This window comes from Dermacentor silvarum, chromosome 1 (genome assembly GCF_013339745.2).
Source record: "Dermacentor silvarum isolate Dsil-2018 chromosome 1, BIME_Dsil_1.4, whole genome shotgun sequence".
Taxonomy (NCBI): domain Eukaryota; kingdom Metazoa; phylum Arthropoda; class Arachnida; order Ixodida; family Ixodidae; genus Dermacentor; species Dermacentor silvarum.
In genome coordinates, this window is record NC_051154.1 from 253532239 (window position 1) to 253556172 (window position 23934).

General features: G+C 48.6%; 1 protein-coding gene across 3 annotated transcripts in view; it reads right to left on the reverse strand.

Moving 5' to 3' along the window:
• Nucleotides 1-620: 620 nt before the first annotated feature.
• LOC119439287 (uncharacterized) overlaps nt 621-23934 on the reverse strand; it is a 28314-nt gene continuing 5000 nt past the window's right edge. The window contains exons 3-8 of one of the 3 annotated variants that reach the window (XM_049660249.1): nt 23739-23891; nt 21226-21323; nt 15396-15618; nt 14134-14258; nt 6290-7885; nt 621-2669 (exon numbers count right to left, since the gene is read on the reverse strand). In XM_049660249.1, coding sequence (XP_049516206.1) covers nt 2535-2669; nt 6290-7885; nt 14134-14258; nt 15396-15618; nt 21226-21323; nt 23739-23891 — 2330 coding nt within the window. In that variant the 3' untranslated portion in view covers nt 621-2534. Of the gene's footprint in view, nt 2717-6289; nt 7886-14133; nt 14259-15395; nt 15619-21225; nt 21324-23738; nt 23892-23934 lie in introns of all 3 variants that reach the window. The other 2 variants (XM_037704833.2, XM_049660250.1) reach the window with 2 other exon arrangements.

Sequence of the window (23934 nt, forward strand, 5' to 3'; positions counted from 1 at the left end):
ACTGCAAAGCATGAGACGACCGATTACAGTCCTTTTTATCTCCTTTACGCACGTCCACCGCTAAGCTGCATTGACACTATACTACCGTTTGACTTTCACAGCGAGTACTCTATTGCCAAGACGCTTTGTCTTGCCGAAGAAGCCCGGCGTATTGCTCTTCTTCGTACTGTGGCATCGCAACACCGATCGAAAGAGCGCTATGACAGCCGACACCAGTCTGTCTCGTACGCTAAAGGAGACTTTGTGTGGTTGTGGACCCCGCTACGTAAGCGTGGCTTATGCGAAAAGTTTTTACCCCAGTACACGGGCCCATTCGTCGTTGTAGATCGCTTGAGTGACTTGACGTACGTGGTCGCACGCTTGACGTCAGCTGGTCGTCGGTCTAGCCGGACCCAGTTAGTACATGTTGCTCGTCTTAAGCGGTTTCACCCCATGCTTTCCGAGTGATTTGGACTTGCCCAGCGGGCTTCGTCTGGCAACCGGGGATTGCTACGGCATGAGCCGGGCAAGGAGAAGAGGAGGAAGACGTTAGCTGGCGCAGCCTCAGGACGCCATCTTTACTTCAGCATCAACCTCGTCCTTTAAATAAAGCCGGTTCAACATTAACCGTAACAATATTTTCCTGAGGTGCGAGTGTTTAGTGAGCGCTTGTGTTGTTCAGTCTTGTCCGTGTTGGTGTTCTTGCTCCTTTTAATTTTACGATATTCCATGAACCAACTAACTCAGCAGCAAGGCTAGTTTAGTTCGCATGTATACTAATTTGACATAACATAACTAGGACGTTCTGGCGGGCTAGTTGGTGCATAGCTTTTAGACGTTTTTATAACTGTGCGAAAAACCGAGGAAACATGAAAGAAAAACACACACCACGAGCGCAGTGGTGTCGTGTGTGTTAACAGGGCCAATATTTCAATGACCGACTGTATTCTACTTCTCTGCTGGTGCAAATTCTCGGGAGTGGATATGTGTGACACGATTACACACCTACGGAAATTTAAACCAGTAGTGAAATAGAATGCACCTGATTACTACGGTATTAGCTTTGGGTTTGCCTGGTTGAGCTCTGCACCACCATGTGGCTGCACCACTCCGGTCGCGCTCATTTATGCCTCCTTTCATCTGGCAAAACGCGCAGTCCGCCTGCGTTTGCCGGAATACCGGACACGCTAAAACTCATTTGCCAGGCAAGATACTCGACGACCATCCATAAAACTGCCCGGGTAGCCAAAGAAAGCTCTTCGCTTTAACATTTATTATTGTGCGTGTTGCTGGCTGCACAGTGACAGATATAGGTTTGTGAAGAAAACCCTTGTTGGGAATGTTCTTGATGATGGAATTGCCAGCCCTCGTTATCACGCGGACTTGCCTCTCTCTTTGCCTGGCAACAGCGGTGAACTGCTGTGGTGGCAGCAGATACGTTTTATGCTTTTCGGCACGTTTAGCTTCCCGATGCGCCTCTTTCACCGCGGTCCTCAAATTCCGTAAAGGGGACACTGTTCATTGTGGAGACAGCGTGGCGGACACACTTTCCTGTCCTGCAAATACTATCGAAATGCCCCTAACATGGGTGGACGACTGCAGTTTGGTAGCCTTCAACTAGTCGCATCATCAGCAGGACGGCAATGATGTTAAATACGAGGTTTGTTTATATGCATCGGAAGCACTTCACTCCCATATGTTTAGCCGTCTAAATGCCCAATGTATCTTTTATGCTACGCAGAACTGGATACCTCAAAATGTTGATTTAGGTACGGGAAACGTGACACATAGCTTGTAGTGTTTGATACTCTGGAGCAAGTTCTGTGTTGTGCAAAGTTCAAAAAACCGATTATTATTTAATTATTAGCATAATAATAAAGTTTTACCTAAAAACACATTTCATTGTTTGTTTTATTCAGAAACGCCCTCTCTATAGCCCCAAACAAATGTTAGCAAGTTTTTTACGTTATCTTTCATGCAGGACATGGGCATTATGGGGTTAAAGAAACAGGTTCGCTACAATCTCAATACGGCATGGCCCTATTGGTAGAGAGGACCCAAGATCGAATTCTGGAGATTTAGAGTCTAAAAGTATTTTACAGCTGCTGTTAAAAGTGGCGATGCATGACAATGCCTCAGAGTAGAGAATCGCCCTTAAAGAAATTCCTACTAAAATAACAGCCCTAGCATGAATGCACAAATAAATGTCAGCCTCCAGGTCAAGTAACTACACAGAAATTCTTTATTGTCCATAATTCTCTTCTATATCATATATATGCATGAAAACGTTCTCTGGATGACCAGGACAACTAAATTCCGATTATTATGGCAGAAGCTGCCCGCCATAGAAACCAAACAGCACAAATAATTCGTCTTTCGTCATCGCCCTCGGCAGGCTGGTCACAATGCTTCTGCCTGACAACTAACGATCTGCGTGGTTGGAGTGACTCTAGAGTAGGTATTAACGAGAGCCACTCAACAAAAGGCGTCGCAGGGTTGTGTCGCTTGCACACAGGTCCCACTATTTGCACCCGCCGCTTCTACGGGCACGTGTGTTACGGGCGACCTCCAAGCTGGGTTCCATGGAGGCGACAGCGGGTCGTCCAGCGGCGGTCGCGTTGCCCAGGGCTATGCGGGGCATGGGTTCTGCCAGCGTCAGGCGATCTTCGTTTCGCGACTTGCTGTGACGGCTGGTGCAAGGAGGAATGCAGATCCAGCTTGGGTAAGATGTCATGGCCTAAATAAATGGGCACATTTTTAAGTGAACAGAAGTTCATTTGAAAAAAATTGGGATGATTAAAAGCACTCTGTGATTCAATAGTGTGCGTGATGCATGCAAGATGGCTTTATCTCATTACTCAAACACTACTTAAGTAAGGATGTGGCTGTGCTAAAAAGGTTGAGCAACAGTAACACAAATCGCATCTGCTAATTTAGCCTCTTCCCTATGCGATGACCACGGGCTTATGAGAAGAATATGAACCTCCGAAATATTCCAACGAATTTTGCTGACATCTCTAGAACAGCTTTAGCTGTGAAGTTTTCAAGAATACGTCAATACAAAGCTGCAATCCGCTGTGGTAGCCATGTGGCTACAGCGGTGCTTTGCTGTGGTCGAGATGGCTGGTTCAACCACATTCTGATGGGGGCAGAATGGAAAGACGCCCATCTATCGGTGCATTGGGCGCACGGTCAAGAACCCCAGCTGGTCAAAAATAATCTGCAGCCCTCCACTACGGCGTGCCTCAAATTGAGATTGTTGTTTTGGCACGGAAAACCCCAGATAAATATTTTAATTTAATACAAAGCTGCAATACCAAAGGTCTGAGCATGCGATCCATCACGTCTACAACCCAGTCTTCTATGAGAAACGTCAATGATCAATCTCGAGATACACTAAATGTTGTGCGAGCAATAAAAATGCGTTTGAACTCAATCGAGCCTTGCCCAATATGGATGGCCTTAGTTAAAGACCCACGCAAACATATTGGCCCCATCGATTGGTGTACACGCAGTGTAGTGTTAAGTATACCTCAGTTTCAGCGCAATTCTAGTTGTCAATTGTAGCTTTTCAGTCCCAAATGCGTGAAACCGAGATCTTTACCAAATCCCAAATAATAATTCCACGTCTTTGTATAAAGTCTTCATATTTATCGTGTTCATGGCAGAGGCAGCATGCTCTCTTCCATGCATGGGACATTTCGAAGCGTGAATACAAAATCACGAGATGATGCTCTATGGGAGCACTACGTGCCGTGGTTGAAGCATTCGGGAACCAGAACCAGCAGCAAGTAGAAATAGACTGCTCAGCGACAATCCCAACTTAAATAAGGAAGTTAAATGCAAGACGGATTCAGGAATATCGCATTATAGGGAAGTGCGAAATTGAATGCAAAGTGGTACATATGCGTGAGCAGACCAAGCTTCAGATCATCCACACAATTTATTTTTTCTGCAGTTTGACACCTGGTCAAGAGCACGGGCATCTTTAAAAATGTGCACATTACTTATCATAAGAAGCCAACAAACAGACACCAAGGGCAACATAGGGGAATATAGTTGTACTTACTAATTAAATTAAAGAAGCGCTAAATTAATCGAGATGAAAGTAGATGAACAAAACAACTTCCCGCAGGTGGTGGCGCTGGCTAGCACTCCCAGGGTAAATTCTAGAAGTAAAACCATCGCACTCGGATTGCGAAGACGGGTGATCGTTCCCAACCAGTGGCCTGTTGTTTTTTCATCTACTTTCATTTCCATTTGTCATTTCTTTAATTCAATTAGTAAGTACACGTAATTTACCCTATTTGTCCTTTGTGTCTGTGTTTGTCGGCTTCTTATGACATGATTACTAAATCGGGCTCCTCGGCTTCCTTCCTTCTCGTTCTTCACATTACCGATAGCCACTAGTCAGTCCAAGGGCTCTGTAGATACCGCTTTTCACAGAGACTTACGAAGCAAGCTTAGTGGAATGCAATGTACAAAGGGAGTTGTCTTTTTTCAGAGCATCAATGACACGTTTGATTACATTATAAAGCAGGCGATATCGTCCCCCATTCGCTTTAGCTAAAACCAAATGCATGATTTCTACCTTTCTCGAGTAGGTTCATCTTTAGGAAGTGCTCATTCAGCAAACAGGGGTGGGACTGCCCAAAGTCATTTCGGAGCAATTTTTGGTGCAAGTAAAATTGCGTTATTGAGCAGGGTAAATTTCATTTTGGAACAGTTTGGAGCAGGCAATCTGAATTTTGGTGGAAGAATGGAATATGGCAGCACACTTCAAAACCACGATGAAACAGAATAAACCAACACAAAGCGCGTAGTAGAAGCACGCTTTGTGAGCTATAGCGTACCAGAATATGGAAGAGTGGGTCGAGCGGCGGCACGGCATTTGTTTTCCTTTAAATCCGAAAACATCGGTGGAACTACAATCGAACTATATATTCCCGCGCCGACGCTAATGATGATAGCGGAAAATGTTCTCAAATTATACGGTGCAATCGACGCACTAACAATTTCTTGGTCACCATGCAAATGTCACCGCAAACCCAGAGAGCCGCAGTCAACCCTGGGTTGGTTTAACGTGAAACTATTCCAATCAGTCTTTATTGCGATATCAATTATGTGGACACTCCAGGCGCATTTCTGCAGTCGTCGTCGCCCTAATGATCCGATAAAGCCCAGGGGCGATAACATCGTCACCGCGTGTCATTATGTTGTATGTGCAAGTGAAAGCGTGCAAGGGTGAGCAGTCATCCAGTCTCGCACGCGCAAGGGAGGAAGCGCATCGTCTTCGGTCGCGCGCAAGGCACCGTGGGGGGAGGGGAGCGTTCTCCAGCGGCTGCTGAGTATGGCGCAGTTGCGCGGCCCTATGTTGGAAGTGATCTGCGATGGGGACAGAGTGCGAGTGCTCATAGCTTTGTGCGTGCTGTGTATTCGCCACTTAGCTCGAGTTGAAGCGAAAGGCAGCACAAAGGTCGATTCACTCGCTGCTGCATCCGCATTTCCTCACTCCAGCGTTTAGACAGCCAGTTTCTGCGGTCATCGACTGAAACGTGTTCATGTTTGCTTGTGTTCGCATGACAGCATGCTTGTTAATTTAGTTACTACTATCCTTACTTCGTATAGCTGTCTACTAATTTGCTATCGCAACCGATGCTTTGCCTTTCGGACGAAACTGCAACTTCTTGCCCACTCAACCGTATTCTATAGTACACTCTAAATACAGCCGCCCTGGCCATTCTGACAGCAGTGACAACAGCCGAGTGTGGCCGGGCGTGAGCCAGCCACTTGCTGGAAGCACCGAAAAGTCCAGTGTTAAAAGCACGAAAATCACGAGAAACTAAAGTCGGAGAACTGTGCGGGAAGCGCTGTCGCGTTGTCTGCGGAATGTGAACGGCCACACTCTTTTTCGGAGAACGAATCCGCTCGCTGTTGGCGACCACTGCCGGAGCACACATGCCGAAGCCGTTCTGGCGCAGCGTGGCACAATTTCGGTCAATGTTCTGTGTTTGGCGCAGGAATCCGCGTTTGTATGAAAATGGCGCAATTGGCGCAGGAGTCCCACCCCTGCTACCCACATCTACAGTGACCCATATCGGCGCGAAACTAGGTTCGTTTAAGAGCGGCACATGTGCGCACAATGGCACATGCTCAGTGACCGAAGCTCGTCCGACGGTTAGTTACGAACCCCATTACCTCAGCACAGCAGCCCAACCACGGACACGTAGGCAAGAAAACAGTTTAGATACAAACAGATGGATACATAGCCCCTGGAAAGTGCGTGAAGTATTGAAATACATCCTCTCACCGCATGGAGCTTGTCCTTCAGCATCTGATCCATCACCGGATTGGCTATCTGGATCCGGATGGGGTCTCTCTCAATAACCTCTTGGTGCGGCTCGTGATACGCAGGGTCACAGGGCAGAGAGACGTGGCACGAGTCCAGCGACACCGCCAACGAACTGTAGGCCCGCAACGCCACCATCGGTAACCTGTGGGTCTGGCACTCGTAGCCACTGCCCGCACACGCACCAACACTGCACATTTCTCGGGGCAGCTGGTGCTGCTCAAGAAACCACCGGAGGAAGGAGACGACCAGAGTTCCGACGCTGGGGTCCTCGCAAATGTCCGGCTCAGAGTTGCTCGTGTCCGAAGCCTGTTGCAGAGGAAACACCAGAGAACGAGAGACCTCTGGGTCTTGCTGATCATCGTGTCCATTCTGGTATGCCGTCCTGGGCGCATTTGTCTCATCTTCAGAATCGTCTAACAAAAGAGGCTCCAAGAAACCGTCCACTATTTGCCAGGCTTGAGAAACAGCCTTTTCGGTGGGTTCCTCTCGATCCGCACATTCTTCTTCCATTGCCTCTTGAGCCGTCGATTCAGTCAAATTCGGTACCCCTGCCACTGACAGCCTCATTGCATGCCGCCTCCTCATTACAATCTTGCTCACTGGTGCAAGATTTTTGTTTCCCAGAAACTCGGTGTAGATGTCTAGCAGGCAGTTGGAACACAGCCCAGGCTTGGTTGAAGCGCCTGGTTCATGCTGACCGAGAAGTGTTTCACCTTTAAGCCAGTTCTCAACGATTCTGAAGGAAGTCCTGAATGAATCGAACCCTGCATCCAGATCGTCATCTTCTGTAAAGTCACTGTTGTTCGTGACGAGCTGGTCAATTTTCCAGTGCAGGATGGTCGGGCACCACACCCTGGCCTGCGCATCTGAGCTGCGCAAAATTTCTACCAGGACATCGGCAATGCACCAAGGAAAACTGAAGAATGTGTTCTCCACATTGGGCTCGTACGTCACCATGTACCAGGCAGAGGCTCTGCGAAGCTTCCGTTTGCGCAGCTTCTCAGAATCGCTGATGCAGTTGTCATGCATTTCTTTTAGGACATCAGTATAGAAGATGTTGCGTGTTGTCTCAGTGAAAAACTTCGTCACCTCACACTCCGACCCAATTCCATACTGGCTCAGAATTCGGCGAATTTTTGAATTGCAATCTGCGAGGGCTTGAATCGCTAACTCTCTGTAGTTTTCCCACCCTGGCACGGCGAGTGCACGGCACCGGCCTGGATCTACATGCCGATGGCCGAGCCTGCCGACGGCAGCTTCCAGAGAACGGCACATTCGGTACAGGACCCCGAGCGCCCGGTCCGACCAGTATGTAGTTTTGTGGCTGCCTTTCTCCATGAAGAATTTCAGGGGGCATTCGTCACGCCACAAGAAGGCTGTCTGACCATTCTTGGCAAAGTCGAGGCAGATGCTGATCTCCTCTGCGATGGCAAGACACCTTGGCGAGTGAATTCCCCCCGGCTCCTGGTCAGCCCATGCCACGTGGGCGTTCGACAGGATCCCGATGGAGTCGTTCTTGATGTAATTGCAGAAAAACTTGATCATGTCATCAGTCTGCAATGAAGACCAAAGAGATGTCCAAATTTGTTAGAGGCTGCTGCAGTGTTCAATGATGGCTCCTGGGTTAATTAAAAAAATGGCGAGTACACAATGCAAGGCAGCCTACATACTTTCTTGTAGCGAGTAAAGAACCAAGAACACTGGTAAAAGCGAGTCAAGAATCTAGCTTTTTATCAGCCAAACTTGAGCCCAGATAGATGAGCAATGCTATCTAGTATCTAACGCTATACATGTCTCACCGTACATGCAATGTGCAAAGACTGATAAGACTCCCCTTGCTATAAAATAGGGGAGTTACATTGAATTTTCGGATACTGTAAGCATGTCTTGCGCCAAGTGATAACAAGGATAATCAGGTGAAAATTTAACACTAAGAAAAAAAAACAGGTGCAGTGCCGCGGTTCTTAACACACCAAATAACTGAATCGAAACAAACTAAATGCTTATAATGAAAGCAACTGTAGTCCAAGATTGTGAAACTTCTCTTGTTAATATATCATAAGAATTATTATTATTAATAAACATTCTTTAAAATATTGCCACCTGGCGTTTTGAGCCAGCGAACGATCATCATTGCATGCCCAGCAAGAACGGCGAAGAAAATGACGAAGTCGAAGATCCCACGCCAGCTGGAGAACCGTCCCTTCGTGTCTGGCATTCTTTGTGTCTGGATGCTGGTACTGCTGATTGCTATTGCTTTAGCGCGTGACAAACTGGTGGAGGTGCTGGGTAATCTAATCTATGCACCAAACCCCTCCGAGCAGCAGGAGCTCCAGTCCTGTACCGGTTGTTACGCCTGTACACCGAGCCAGCAGAAGGATCCAAGGACAAGCCCCCGAGTTTGGACTCCTCCCAGAGACAATGGCAGCTCTGACTACCCCAACCGGTATGGAAGGCACTACACCTATTCATTGTACGCTAATCCATCCGCGAACGCCAAATCCCTTCCACGGTGCCATGCATGAGGATGTTGAAGATTGGCTGGTGCACTATGAACGTGTTGCCTCGTTCAACAAGTGGGACAACGGAGACAAACTGAAAAACGTATATTTAAGCCTCAACGATGGCGCCCGTGTTTGGTATGAGAACCGTGCAGATGCCCTACCTTCCTGGGAAGAATTCAAACACCGTCTTTTTGAGACGTATGCGAGCCCTGATTGCCGAGAACGAGCTGAGCGTGATCTCCAGTCCCATATACAAATGCCGAATGAAGGTGTCGCAATGTATGTCGAGGACATGACGCGTCTCTTTCGACGAGCCGACCCCAGCATGTCGGAAGAAAAAAAGGTGCGGTACCTGATGCGCGGAGTAAAAGAGCAGCTGTTCGGCGGTCTCGTGCGCAGTCCTCCCAAGACTGTCAGAATTTTTTTCCGAAGCCATCACCATGGAACAGACTCTTCGGCAGCGGGCACCATCACACGAATGCCAAGTGAACGCTGCCTCACCTATGGACTTCTTCGGAGCTCTCGGGGGCCACGTCGATTTCTTACGAGAGCTCATCCGTTCCGTAATCCACGAAGAACTCCAGAAACTGTCGGTACCCTCACAGCCGACGCTCAGCTCTTTGTCCAGCGTTGTCCATGACGAAGTGCATCATGCGCTAAGAGCACCACCCTTCAGCACAGAAGCTCAACCACTAAGAACTGACAGCCCCTGTATGTCATATTCCCAAGCTTTGCAGCAACCTGCCCCACCTTCCTCCCCGCTTCGCACCGCGTCCCCGGCCAAACTACAGCCCGACCAAGCGGCCTCGTATTATGACGACCACCGACAGGCCCCAAAGAAATCAGACGTGTGGCGGGCACCTGATCGCCATCCCCTTTGCTTTCACTGTGGCGAAGCTGGGCATGTCTACCGACAGTGCTCATATCGAGAGCTCGGACTACACGGATTCTCAGCAAACTCGCTGCGACCTAGGTTCGGCCAGCGTCATCCTGCAATTGAATACGTTGCCCAGCAGCGCGGATCCTCATCAGCTCGACACCAGTCACGGTCCCCTTCGCCGCGGCGATTTTCTCCGACTCGCCGTACGTATTCGAGCGTGGTGCAGGCTCGATCGCCCAGCCCACGCCGGGAAAACTAACCACAGCGGCCTTCAAGGGCGAGGCCGCTCTGTCTGGACGTGCTCAAGGACCCCTGCTTACGCGTACGTGGACCAACGATACATTGACGACGACTGTACCTGCTGATTACGGTAAACGAATTTCCTTGGACATTCCTGTATTGCTCGACGGTCGTGAATTGACTGCTTTAGTGGACACTGGAGCGGATTTTTCAATAATCAGCGAAAAACTGGCCACCCTTATAAAGAAAGTGACGACGCCTTGGAATCAAGCGCCAGTTCCTACAGCTGGCGGGCACATCGTCACACCGTTTGGCATGTGCACGGCATGAATAGAGATTCGCGGCTCTAAGTTTGTTGCCAGCTTGAGCATTCTCCCTCAGTCTTCTCGAGACCTCATCATCGGCATGGACTTTCGCAGGGAGCACGAAGCTATCACCGACATTCAACAACGCCTCGTCATTTTCTCGACAAAGAGCGCCACAGCGACTACCAACACCATCCACCCTCGAGCACCTCTTCGTGTCATCGACGACGCTGTCATGTTACCATTGCGTGCAAGTATTGTGGTTCAAGTGGCATGTGACAGCCTCTTACACAGTGAAGCGGTCACAGAAAGCAATCACTCTCTCCTGCTCTCTCAAGGTGTTTGCGTAGCAAGAAGCCTTATTGATCTCCATGATGGCCACTGTGACGTCCTTGTCACGAACTTCAGCTACGAACACCACCAACTTTCCCCGGTAGTGTCGCCGCCTACGCCGACCCAATCGCCGATGTCACTGAATGTTTTGCTTCCGAGGCAATCAGCACTGCTGAAGCACCTCTACGCAACATCGAACATTAGTGCACCGCTTCCTGAAGCCAACAAACAACCTCTGCGTGAGGTGTTGCTCGAGTTCCACTCTTGCTTTGCACGGTCGTCGAAGATACGTCAAACGTCGATTACGAAACACCGTATCATCACCTATGACGACGCGCACCCCATACGGCAGCAGCCTATCATGTTTCCCCGACCGAACGATGTGCCATTCAAACGCAGGTGGAGGAAATGCTTCAAGACGGCGTAATACAGTCTTCATGCAGTCCCTGGTCATGGCCAGTCGTGCTTGTTAAAAAGAAAGATGGCACGCTTCGGTTTTGTGTGGACTACCGGAAGCTAAACAACGTCACAAAGAAAGACGTGTACCCTTTGCCTCGTGTCGACGATTCCCTGGACAGGCTGAGGCGCGTGACGTATTTCTCCTCTATAGATCTGAAAAGTGGCTACATGTCAAATTGAAGTAGATGAGCGGGACCGCGAGAAAACTGCCTTTGTGACTCTGGACGGCCTTTACGAAATTAGAACAGAGCCCTTTCGGCCTCAGTTCCGCCCCAGCCACATTCCAGCGAATGATGGATACCGTTCTTGCTGACCTCAAATGGAAAAGCTGCCTCGTCTATCTCGATGATGTCGTCTTTTCGGAAACTTTTGACGAGCACCTTCGACGCCTTCGAAATGTACTCGAAGCCATTCGATCGGCTGACCTTACCCTCAAGCCAGAGAAATGTCATTTCGGTTACTAGGAATTGAAGTTTCTCGGTCACGTCGTGAGCGCAGCAGGCGTTCGGCCCGATCCCGAGAAGACTGCTGCCGTAGCTGCTTTTCCCACTCCAACTGATAAGAAAAGTGTCAGACGATTTTTGGGCTTGTGCGCATATTATCAGCGCTTCATTGAAAATTTTTCGAACATTGCAGAGCCGCTATTTCGCCTTACGCGTGGCGATGCGCCATTCCTCTGGGCTAATGAACAACAGACCGCCTTTGCCAAGCTACAACGTCGATTGTCTCCTCCTCCCATGCTCAGTCATTTCGATGAGGACACTGACACAGAAGTACGCACTGACGCCAGCAATATTGGTCTCGGAGCTATCCTGGTGCAAAGGCAAGACGGGACTGAACGAGTTATAGCCTACGTGAGCCGCACTCTGTCACGCGCCGAGTCCAATTATTCCACCACAAAGAAGGAGTGCCTCGCGGTCATTTGGCCTACTACAAAGTTTAGGACGTATCTCTACGGGCGGCCATTTAATGTTGTGACCGATCATCACGCTTTGTGCTGGTTGGCCAACCTCAGAAACCCTTCTGGACGATTCGCACATTGGAGTCTGCGACTCCAGGAATTTAACATCACCATCGTATACAAGTCCGGCAGAAAACATGAAGATGCTGACACGCTATCACGAGCACCTGTTGAATCTCAGAATCCTGACGAGGAAGACAGCGCCTTCCTGGGAGCACTCAGCGGGCCGGATCTGTTCGCTAAACAACGATCGGACGCTGAGTTAAGGCCAATCATCGTTCACTTCGAAGGCGACATCGCGTCCATTCCTCGCCCTATTTCGCGACGGTTGTCGTCATTTTGCCTACGAGAGGGGATATTATACAAAAGAAACACAGGTGCCGGCAACAAAACACATCTTCTAGTAGTGCCTCAAGCCCTTCGCGACGACAGCCTATTTGCCTGCCACGACGAGCCGACATCTGGTCACTTGGGCTACTCAAGGACTCTGGACAGGGTGCGACATCTGTACTACTCGCCTAGACTGACTGCTTGCATCAAACGCTACGTGAAAGGATGTCGTGAATGCCAGCGCTGCAAGTCACCACCCTTCAAGCCTGCAGGCCTTCTACAACCCATCGACCCTCCACGTACGCCGTTTGATCAAGTTGGAATGGAGCTTCTTGGACCATTTCCCTTGTCTTCCTCCGGCAATAAGTGGATCATTGTCGCAACCGATTACTTGACGCGTTACGCTGAGACGAAGGCACTACTACGCGGGACAGCATCTGAGGTTGCCCAGTTTTTTTATGCATCACATTGTGCTTCGGCATGGCGCACCGTCATTCATCATCACTGACCGAGGGACGGCGTTTACAGCGAAGCTTCTGGACGACATCTTCAAGTTGGGTTACATGAGTCATCGAAAGGCCACTGCATACCACCCTCAGACTAACGGCTTGACAGAAAGACTAAACAAAACACTGGCAGACATGATCTCTATGTACGTGGATGTGCAGCACAAAACGGAAGAAATACTGCCGTACGTAACGTTTGCGTACAACACTGCCACGCAGGAAACTACACGATTCACGCCGTTTTGCCTTGTTTATGGTTGAGATGTTCAACCTATGCTCGGCACCATGATTCCGTATGACGACATCGATCAGCTCGACCAGTTAGCTCCCGACATTGAGGAGTACATTCAGCGCGCCGAGGAAGCACGTCAACTGGCCCGTGTGCACATAAGACAGCAGCAGTGTACAGATGCAATAAGGTACAATCTCCACCATCGACAGGTTACCTATGAGCCCGGTGACCAAGTTTGGGTTTGGACCCCCATTAGACGGCAAGGCCTCAGCGAGACACTCCTGAGCAAGTACTTCGAACCGTACACAGTCATAAGGCGTGTCAGCGACGTGAACTATGAAGTGATTCCAGACGGAGACCTGTCATCGTCCAAGCGCCGATTACCACGCCCAGAGATTGTACATGTCGTCCGCCTCAAGCTGTATTTTACACGGCGATTTTCATACAGTGTAGTGGTGAACAAACTTTTTTGTTTTTTGCTGTAGGCGCGTCGTCCTCCGAACAACTGCGGAGAGATTTTTTTTTTGTCCCCGACCACAGAATGCATTTTTTGCTCGTGTTCATGTCCGTATGTGGGCTAGCGCGTTCCCATTTTTTTTTATGTGTGTGTGTGTGTCTTACCTAATTTGTGTACTTTCCGTGTACGTCTTGTGTTTGAGCATCGAGTTGATGCTTCATTGGGAGGGGGGATAATGCCACCTGGTGTTTTGAGCCAGCGAACGATCATCATTGCGTGCCCAGCAAGAACGGCGAAGAAGACGATGAAGTCGAAGATCCCGCGCCAGCTGGAGAACCGTCCCTTCGTGTCTGGCATTCTTCGTGTCTGGCTGCTGGTACTGCTGATTGCTCTTGCTTTAGCGCGTGACAATATAATACAAAAGCAGGCCTGTTGAATCTAAATGGAGGCTTGAATAAGAATGCCGTTGGCACCTATAGTACAAATGCCTACATAACCCCACCCACCAACCTCCATACTTCCCCTAATCCTGATCATAAGGCTACCCCCTTCCATAAATAAAGGTTTAATTCATTCATTCATGAATAAGACTTGCCGTGATTTCTTTGTTGTCCGGCTCAAGGTTCCTGTCCGAAAAGTTCATGGGAGGTCTGTTTGGTCCCACAAAAAACAGACACTTCTCCCAAATGACGATATACTCGTCCCCGTCCAAGTCGGAGCCTGCATGCCAGAAAAAGAGACCGATGCTTATCAGAGGACAGAGCTCCCCGATACTTCGAACAGAGCGATTTCAGATTTAAATAAAAAATCACAGGGTTCAACATCCCAAATCAACACACAGCTTATGAGGGCAACCATGGTCTGAGCCCTCTTCCTCAGTAGGGCTCAGTTTTTAGCACATACATCCAAACACGGTGTTCGGCGGTATACAGAATACACAACATTAGTGGACAATGAGAATAGCCCAGTCAAGCCGTCCTCGAAGCCATTGTTCTTTTCTTCACGTCACCAAAACAATATCTTCACATTGGCTTTATGTAGTGCGCGTTCACTCCACTGCTGCGGCTGATAGTGTCGCCTGCACTGGGATGACACGACACTATCACCAAAAGTGCAGGCACAGGGGATTGAACGCTCTGTCCGCTTCTCACTTTAACGAGTCTCTGAAACTCCGAGATTACGCGACCTCCAGCTTTAAACGTAGATGAAGGCATTGCATACGCAGCAACGGCCACCTCAACTTGCCCAACCTTGGCACCCACTGCAGATTACCGCAAAGCTGAAGCACGCAGGCCACATATGGGCTCAGCTGCACTGACAGCCATGCACTAGTTGCCATGGCTGGGCTAGAAAAGGAGACAGGCTCATTTGCAACACGCTTCTTATATTGAGGTTCAATCTACATGTTGTTCTAAGGGCAAGTTATAAAATACTTCGCTATATCGAGAATTTTGAAGTTCGTTACATCGAGGTCAACAGTATTTAGATAGCAGCTCACAAAGTATATCTTAGCAGTAGTTGCACGACTTGTTTATAGCTTGTCGCACGGCCCTGGATCGACGAGTGAGGAGATGGGATGGGGCTAGATTTTTTTTAGCTGCTTGAAGAACCCTGAAATGCTGTTTGCGGAACCACCGGGCTTCATGTAACCCAGTTGGACCCTCGTATTCAGAAATGGCATGAATGTGCCAAAGACGCTCGTGCGGATCCATCGGCGCATTGACATCTTCCTGAACACAAGGGTGAGAACCTCTAGTCTGCTACAACCAAATTTACTAATTTTGCAACACCTTCAGGCACTAATTTACTAAAGATAAGACGAAAATTACTGCGAGTAGCCACAAAATGCAGGCTTACCAGCCATTTCTTCGGGGTGTGGCCTGGGTCCGTGTGCCGGAAACACGATGCAGTCAATGACGTGGTGCAGCTCTGGCAGGTCGATGGCGGTGAACTTTTGCACGTCGCCCGGGTGCAGGCATGGGCACTTGGTGACAAGGACAGTGCCCGTGATGACAGTCTGCTTAGGTGGTTCATGGTACTGCACATGTGGGCTGCGTATCTCGGTACACTGTACAAACACCTGCACAATCCAATAAGCCTTTGGCAAAGCGCACCAGCAGACCGAAGTCTTGAAGGAACCGGGAAAAAAGCATTGGCGAGTTTTAGGGAACAATAAAGCGACTCTGTATTGCACAAACACATTCAAAATCAAAATAGCCCGAGACGAGTTGCACTGGCAGACTTTAGTCTTGAAGGAACAGGAAAGAAGCATTAGGGAGTTGTAGGAACAGTAAGGCTTTTATCTGTGTGCACTGGACTAACACCTGCAAAAACAGGCTAGTGTGAGGCGAGTTGCACTGGCAGACCCAAAATAAGCATTAGGAACTTTTAGGGAACAATAAGGCTTCACACATGAGCGCACAGCATACCAGGTGAACCTGTACAGGGTTCACCTGGTATACAAGATTTTTTGGTAGTAGTTTTTTTGATGGCGACAAAAAAAAAGCCTGTAAAAAATGAAAATATCACATGACTAACTGTCCGCCCGCATCAGAAAGCAGCGCCCTCAAACACGCTCCACAGGAGTTAGTGGGCTATCTCTCTTCTATCAACTCCTATGCAGTTTTGCCAGGTCCGACGAGGCGGCGTAGCCAAAAGCTAGAGAAGTTGTAGCCCAAATGTAGCCAAACACGAAAAAAGTGCAAAATATTTCGTAGCCAAATACAGTATAGACCACTTATAACGTAACGGCTTATAGTGCAGGACCGGATATAGTGCAGTCTTTTCAGGCTCCCGTTAATTTTCCCATAGCACTCCATGTATACACATATCGCTTATAGTGCAGTTGCGGGAAACAAAATACCGGTTACCGTATTTACACGATTGTAAGTCGACTCGAATGTAGGTCGACCCCCCCAAAATGGCATGTCTCACAAAAAAAAAAAGGGGGGGGGGGGGAGAAAAACCACGCGATGCATTCACACAAGGGAAATTTATTGATGGGGTTGCTAAGCCTACTCATCTTCACTAGAGTCGGCCTCAATGGCACTGCTGCCGTCAGCTGCTGCGGTCCCACAGCACGTCGTCATGAAGTGCGAGTCCACACTTCGCGAACGACCGCAGCACGACATCGCGCGGTACGGCCGCCCACGCAGAGAGGACCCACCCGCACACAGTAGCCAGGGAGGCCAAATTTCCTCGCGCTGAAGACGCCACTGCCGCACCACACATTCACTGACTCCAAACTTGCGTCCCGCTGCACAGTTGTTAGTTTCCTCGGCATGGAGGACAGCCGCCCGTTTGAACGCTGCTGTGAACGAGCGCCGAAAGTTCTTGGCACTCATGACAGGCACGACGATTGAGCACAACAGCATAAGTGACAGATGCGCGCAGCTGTCGAAAACAATCGTATCTCAAAGAAAAGCTCTTCCGCCAACTACTAATACCCCCCAAACGGCGGCTCTTCCGCCAACTACCAATACCCCCCAAACGGCGGCTCTTCCATGATCGCGATGCTCCCACAAGAGCCGTGCGCTCGTGGTGCGCGCAATCAAAATGTATGCAATACAGTAAATTAATACGCTACGCTTCTCCCGTAAACATGGAAACGTAGGTGCAAAGTTGTAACCACGCCGTAGCGCCCCTGATTTCTCGTTTCTCTTGCCGCTACTAGCGGTACACGGTTCGGTTTCGATTCTAAGTCGACCCCCCCAACATTGCATTGTCAAATTTGAAAAAAATGGGTCGACCTACAATCGTGCAAATACGGTACAGTGCGGCTGCCTGGAAGTACGGAAGTCAGCGAAGACGGCGAACGCTTTCCTCAGACGGGCGCCCCAAGGAGTGCTCGAGGAAGAAAGAGAGACAAAGTGGAGGAGAAGTGCACGTGGTGCGAACGAACAGCCAGTGAGGCTGAAACCAGAATCTTGAGTGCGAGTCGTGAAATATCACGGCGCGCATAGCGAGCGAGCGCCACGAAACTGCCAACGCCGGCCAACTGCCCGCTTCACGATAACGGCAGTAAACGAAACTTCAGGGAGCGGGCGGCGCTGGCACATCACGGCGAAGGGGGGCACGCGGGAGACCGTAGAATGTGAGGGAGGAGGGCGGCAGGGAAGCGGATTCCGCCTCGGCAACTCCGCCGCTTCGGTGGCTCCCCTCGCCCTCCCTCGTAACTCCCTCACTTTCGACTGTCCCCGTGCACGCCCGCCGCCGTTCCAGCCGGCCTGGCGCCAGCTCCCCGAAGTTTCGTTTTCTGCCGTAATCGGAAAGCGGGCATTTGCCGGCATGGGCAGTTCCGTTGGCCGGCCTGGGACAGCGCCGCTGCTTCCCTCTGCGCCGTAGCCGCAGCGTGCAAGGTCAACACGTGACTACAAAGTAGAGGAAGCATAAAGGAAAAAGAAGGGTTCACTGCCATTTTCTAAACGTGGCTATGGTAGCGTGGCTGAGACGTCGGCGCGTACACGCATGTTCCGGCGCAACGCAGAATTGGCTACCTTGCCATTTGAGAGAGGGTGAAATTTCAGCCGCATTTTTTTTTTTTGTTTCATTCGCGCGCAACATTGAGGGGTCTCTCCTAAGCTTTTACTCTATGGCGGTGCCGGAGCAATGCCAGTCGGAGGCGCCGCCACGTGATTTGGTTCGAATTAACGACATTTGACTGTAAATTGAATGCAAACGTTCTAGCCGCATTCCTCGACTGTCACATACGTGTGGCGGCTTGGTGCACATGTTTTGCATATGTGCGGGCCTTGAAAATTGGTGCTTTGGTTATAGTGCGGTACCGCTTATAGTGCGGATATTCGAGACTCCGGCGACTTACGTTATAAGCGGTCTACACTGTATAGCCATTTTTATTTGCAGTTTTATTTCTGCATACATCTTCAAATTCGACTACAGTAATCCTTTTTTTTGCACAACCCGTTGTAACAAAATGTCCGTGCCGCCGTGACGGTCGGCCCTTGACATCAAGAACAGCGACATCGTGCCTGCACAGAACCCCTTTTGGTTGGGCCCAGAAGCTTTAAGTTCCAGCGATACGCTGCAGAGGTCGAGATCAATGCTTTTATTTTATGACAGATAGTACTAAGTTATTTATAGTAATATTAACTACGAACTCTGCTTTTTAGCTGTCGTGAACGCAAAATAATGTTTAGCATCATCGAACTCTCACGTCATATCTGCCTACGGCGTAGAAGTTCAGCTGTCCAGCGATCTGCAACCTGCTCACGGCTTCTTTTTTTTTTACGAGCTAAAACAAGTCTTTCGTGCTACGATATCTCGTGTTATTTGTCTCATCATCCTATTTTGTTTTCTCGTTTTTTTTTTCAATTAGCTTCGCCCAGGTTAGTTGGTACATGCTCTATAAGGTCTCTAGCACGGCAAGAGTGGGCAAGAAGAGTGTCAGACAACAGATACCACTCGCTGTCTGAATCGGTGTAAGCGAAGCTTTAAAAGATTACTACGCAGACGGCACACCAGTGTAAGAAGCGCGCAGTCATTTTCGGCGACGAGCACGTCCTGAGCGCAACTCGCTTGAAATGGTAAAAGCCGCGACGCCACACAAAGAGCAAAGGTAAGCAACAAATTGACAACACTGGTTATGCTGTAAAAACTGGTTACTGTCAAAAAGCAAACCATGTTGATGTGAATAAAGTTTTAGAATAGGGGCCTCCAAAGTTTGGGGCCCCAAAGAGCTTTGCTGGTGTTAGTGTTGGGGCATAAATATTAAAACAAAATATACCATTTCATGATAAGAAGAGTAATTTAGATTTTCGTGTTTAATTACAATTTAGAACTTGTTCTATTAGCAGCAAGCAACTTGTTGCGCTTAGTTTTGAGTAACCAACTTTACGTACCTTCACCCAGCCAAGTCAATCCGTGTTAGGCCTACGAGCCATGAAATCGACAATCGGAAAAGAGAAAGAGCGTGCCCGACGCAACACCCAAACACAGTTTGCGTCTTGCAGATGTGCAGTGGCTTCTACGCTATTTCTTTGGGGCCCCAAAACATTTGAGGCCCCTATTCTAAAACTAATAATTGCTGGGGTGTTACGGACCAAAATCACTATATGATTGGGAGGCAGGACACAGCGGGGGGGTGAAGGACTCCGGATTAATTTTGGCCAGCTCGGGTTGTTTAACTGACACCCAAATCTAAGTACACGGGTGTTCCTGCATTTCACCTTGATCGAATCAAACCCGCGTCCTCGAGCCAGCAGCGCGACAACTCACAGGCTAAGCTAACACGGCGGGTGAAATTCATGTGACATGCTGCACTGATGTCATCGTGGCAAACATGTTTCGGTAATAGCAGAATGAGTATCTTTATCCGCGACATTACAAGCAAACCGTGCATCTAGAAGTAAAAGCACCAGAACCCACATTTGGCTCGAGGTTTTGCTCCCATTCGTTTTTGATACGTTCTCATATACTTGGCCCATTTCCCCATGTTTGGATTCTCCTCTCAGAGGAGGATCCGATCTTACGTCCAACTTATCGAAATGAATCTCGAATGTAAGCACGGACAAAAATAATCTAGCAGGAGAAGGAAATGGCACTAAAGCTTCGTGCGAGATACGTGGAGTAGGTAGAAAGCTGCGCCCGGTGCGATACTTCAACCAGAATTAAGACATGGTCATGAACACACTGGGGTGTGTCATCCACCCATGCTTCCCTTCTTTCATGTCGGCGCCAAGATCGCCCGACGGCCCCGACCCTAAGTTACTGCTCTCCCTTCCTGAACACAGACATGTTAGTACAGTGTACTGTGAAAAACCCACTACTCCCAGGTTCATCCGGATGCCCTGTGATTGGGTGCATAATGGTCAAGCAGGGTGTAAGCTTATGTGCATGAAGGATCAAAGCCACCGGCTCAGACACTGGTGCAGAGAGGAATTGGATCATTTCACGCACGCACACATGCACAGCCACACGGCCGGCTCAGCCAGCTAAAACATAGCCTTCGAGATTTGCTTCTACCCGATCAGAACCACCTCTGAAGCGTCAATTAAGGCGCCACTTATAGCCGAAACAAAGCCAAGTCGCAGATTTTCAGTAGCGCAAATATAGCCACATAGCCAACTCGTCCAAGTCAACGCCAAAAATTTTTTCCTGTAGCCCAATTTGACTAAATATAGCCAAACCTGGCAACACTGCTCTTATGTAGTAACTTGTTTGAGGGCACTACACTTTTTGATGTGCGCGGGCTTCATATTTCGCTGGCTTTCTTTATGAACTGTAAAAAATAAACGGGCAAAGAGTACCTAGCTGAAAACATGCCAGCTTAAGTTTCAATTTCCTACAGATTCTTCATTGACAGCACAGCATTCAGGGGAATAATTAAACAATAGCTAATTTCAATTATAATTATTCAATTACACGGCATCAACAAAAGATTACTCGCGGCTACTCTACTTGACTGAACAATACACACTTGGTTGCACGATAGCTGGGACACCCTGTATATGAGAGTGTGCATATACTGCCATGGCCCAGTTCCCAAGACACTTGAAAACATGGCTCAGTAGGTGACAGGACTTACTTGAGATCTGACGAAGGTGGGTAACACAACTTTGAGTCATCATCGCTAATACTTTGCAAAACTGACATTTTTTGTCAACTGTCTGCTTGACAAGGAAACCAAAATGCCTCTTTTCATATGACATTGGTTAGCATTCTTACTCACCTCGCCATACCGGAGCTTGTTTGTAGTGTCAACCACTCCAAGCATGTTGCAGGCAGGATCCACGGGCAGCACTATGCGAGTCTTGTACCGAAGGCCAGCTGAAAATTCACAAACAAGAGGAGCACTGTTCATCTTGTGCAAGACATAGCAGTACCTTCAGTGTCACACAGCAACAGCCCATCCCCATCCATGTCCCCGTGGAAATGGAGGGGAGGGGGGGAGGGCAGTTTATGACAGCTTTTGCAGCTATCAGCCCCCGACATCTGAACTTGCCTCCCTCCTTCCATGACAAAGCTGCACGTTCTGTGCTGTGGTCATGTGAACATGTCAAAGATGGGCTTACAGTCAGTTCTTGCACACAAGGGTGGCTATGCACTCATCTTCAAAAAGCATATATGAACTTGCCCAGGTACAGTTTCCTGCCTATGCACTATGGCAGTATGCATGCCTCTTTGTGCCAATGTGGCTGTGTTTAAACTTGTATAACAGTTAAAAAAAACAAGGGCATGTGCGTGCAATTCCAGTCCTGCACCACTGACTCAGGAAAGGAATGCATGCATAACTGCCAATCTTACCCCCCCTCCTTAGCATGCATCCTGTCGCATAACAAGAAATTATAAAAGTGAGAATGCACCAGTGTCCTCCATTCTTCTCTCAAGGCAGCTAGCACTTTGACACACTTAAGGCCATAAGGTTATTAGTTAAAACAACATTAGTGATTTTTTGTTATTCAATTATGGATTAAACAAGATGCACGAAAACCGGAACACACCGCCGATTCACTAGGGAGTAATTATCAGATTCTAACACGCCCCCGAATCAAACATGCGCCCACTTTCCATGTGTCCAAAGTAGTAAACTAACGTGGAAATAACAGTAAACCTCCTAAATTAAGCACAAATCCAATGCGCAACATATTTTTTAGCAACAAAGATTATCGCACAATGGCAGCCGGTTTTCTAAAGCATCGCCGCAATACATCCGTGGTATGCGGCAAAGCATATCAACGTTGCAAAGAGCTTATGGTTTCATGTCTGAGTGAACGCGCAGGCAATTTTCACGCATTGGAATCGGGTAAATACCGTAATCAAACATTGTGAGCTAAGGTTATTGCTTGAAAACCTTCCTAGAGCAGGCCGAAAATAAAAATAAAATTATGGGATTTTACGTGCCAAAACCCCGATCTGATTATGAGGCACGTCGTAGTGGGCGACCTTGTGCTTAGCAGCACAACACCATAACCAACAAGCCACCACGCTGGGTACGTGACACTGTGTGCTCAGCGCATACACTGTCCCCCAAGCTCAACCGAGACAGACGTTGCCACTAAAGGGGTCACTATTGGGGTCACTATAGTTCGAATTATCCAGCAAAGGGCAAACCGACATATTTGGACTAGAGTTTTCTTGTCCATGCAATCACATAGGCACCTTATTGAATATACATTTGTTACAGAGTGCCCACCCAACCATCATGGACGTCTTCACAGTTTGCACAATTATCGTAGCTTCAAACACAATTTTGAATGCACCAACGCTTTCAGTTTATCGGCCCTACCATAAGCCCTTGAACTGTGGAATGTTGCTAACATTCGTGACCTTATGCATGAAACCATATTCTCTTAACATTTGTTTTCACTGTTACATTATAGTGTTGCTTGTCTGCAGGTACTTGACCCTCGCCAACTGCTGCATAACTTGTGTTTCAAGATGTTACAATACCAAATTTCCCACAAGTTTCTTCACCAGTTTTAAAGTGGAATCTCGATGATGCGAATCTCATGGGGTCACGAAAAATATTCGTACTAGCCGAAGTTCGTATCATCGAAACACAATTAAAACTAGCTAAATTAAAGAGTCAGAGGTGAACTCACTCAGGCACACGCACGTAAAAGGCATTTACAGTATAGACCACTAATAATGTAACCGTTTATAGTGCAGAACTGGCTACAACGTGGCCTTTTCAGACTCCCGTTTACCCTCCCATAGAACTCCATGTATACGCATACCGCTTACAGTGCAGCTGCACGAGACGAAATACCGGTTATAATGCGGCTTCCGCGGGAAAATCTCGCTGACAAGGGCAGTAGCGAGCACACTTCTCACCTGAGGTGTGCCCACCGATGGGAGAGGAGATCAACAAGGGCGATGCGGAGGAGGAGCACGAGACGTGGAGCATGAGTCCAAGGGCGATAAAATCGTTGCCGTGCTCCGTATGTGCTTGTGAAAGCAGCGAAAGGCCGTGGGAGTATGGGAGGGAGGAAGGGGAGGGGGGCGACGCTGTGCTGTGGCACCAAATACGTATCTTCCAACCGGGCGCAAGGGTAACTGGCAACGCAATCTCCCACGCGAAAGGAGCAAAGCGAGAAGGCAGCGCGGGAGGGAGGCAGGGGGGGCGGCCAGGACCACAGAAAAATTTTTATTATCGGGAAATTCGTATTAGCCTTGATCATATCATCGAGATTCCACTGCTACTATGCAATTGCACCTCGTGAAGATTTTAAGATTACTTACCGACTGCATTTCGGTACACGGCTAGAAGCAGCAACCGAAAGAAGGGGTCCAGCGTGAGATGAAAGCCAGCATTGGACAGGTCCTCGTACGGCAGAGGCAGCTTCGACCACGCTGCCAGCACGTTAACAGCACTGGACTCCTCGACGAGGGCATCTGTGAATTGAAGTATGTTTTCTTTCAGACGGATAAATGTGTC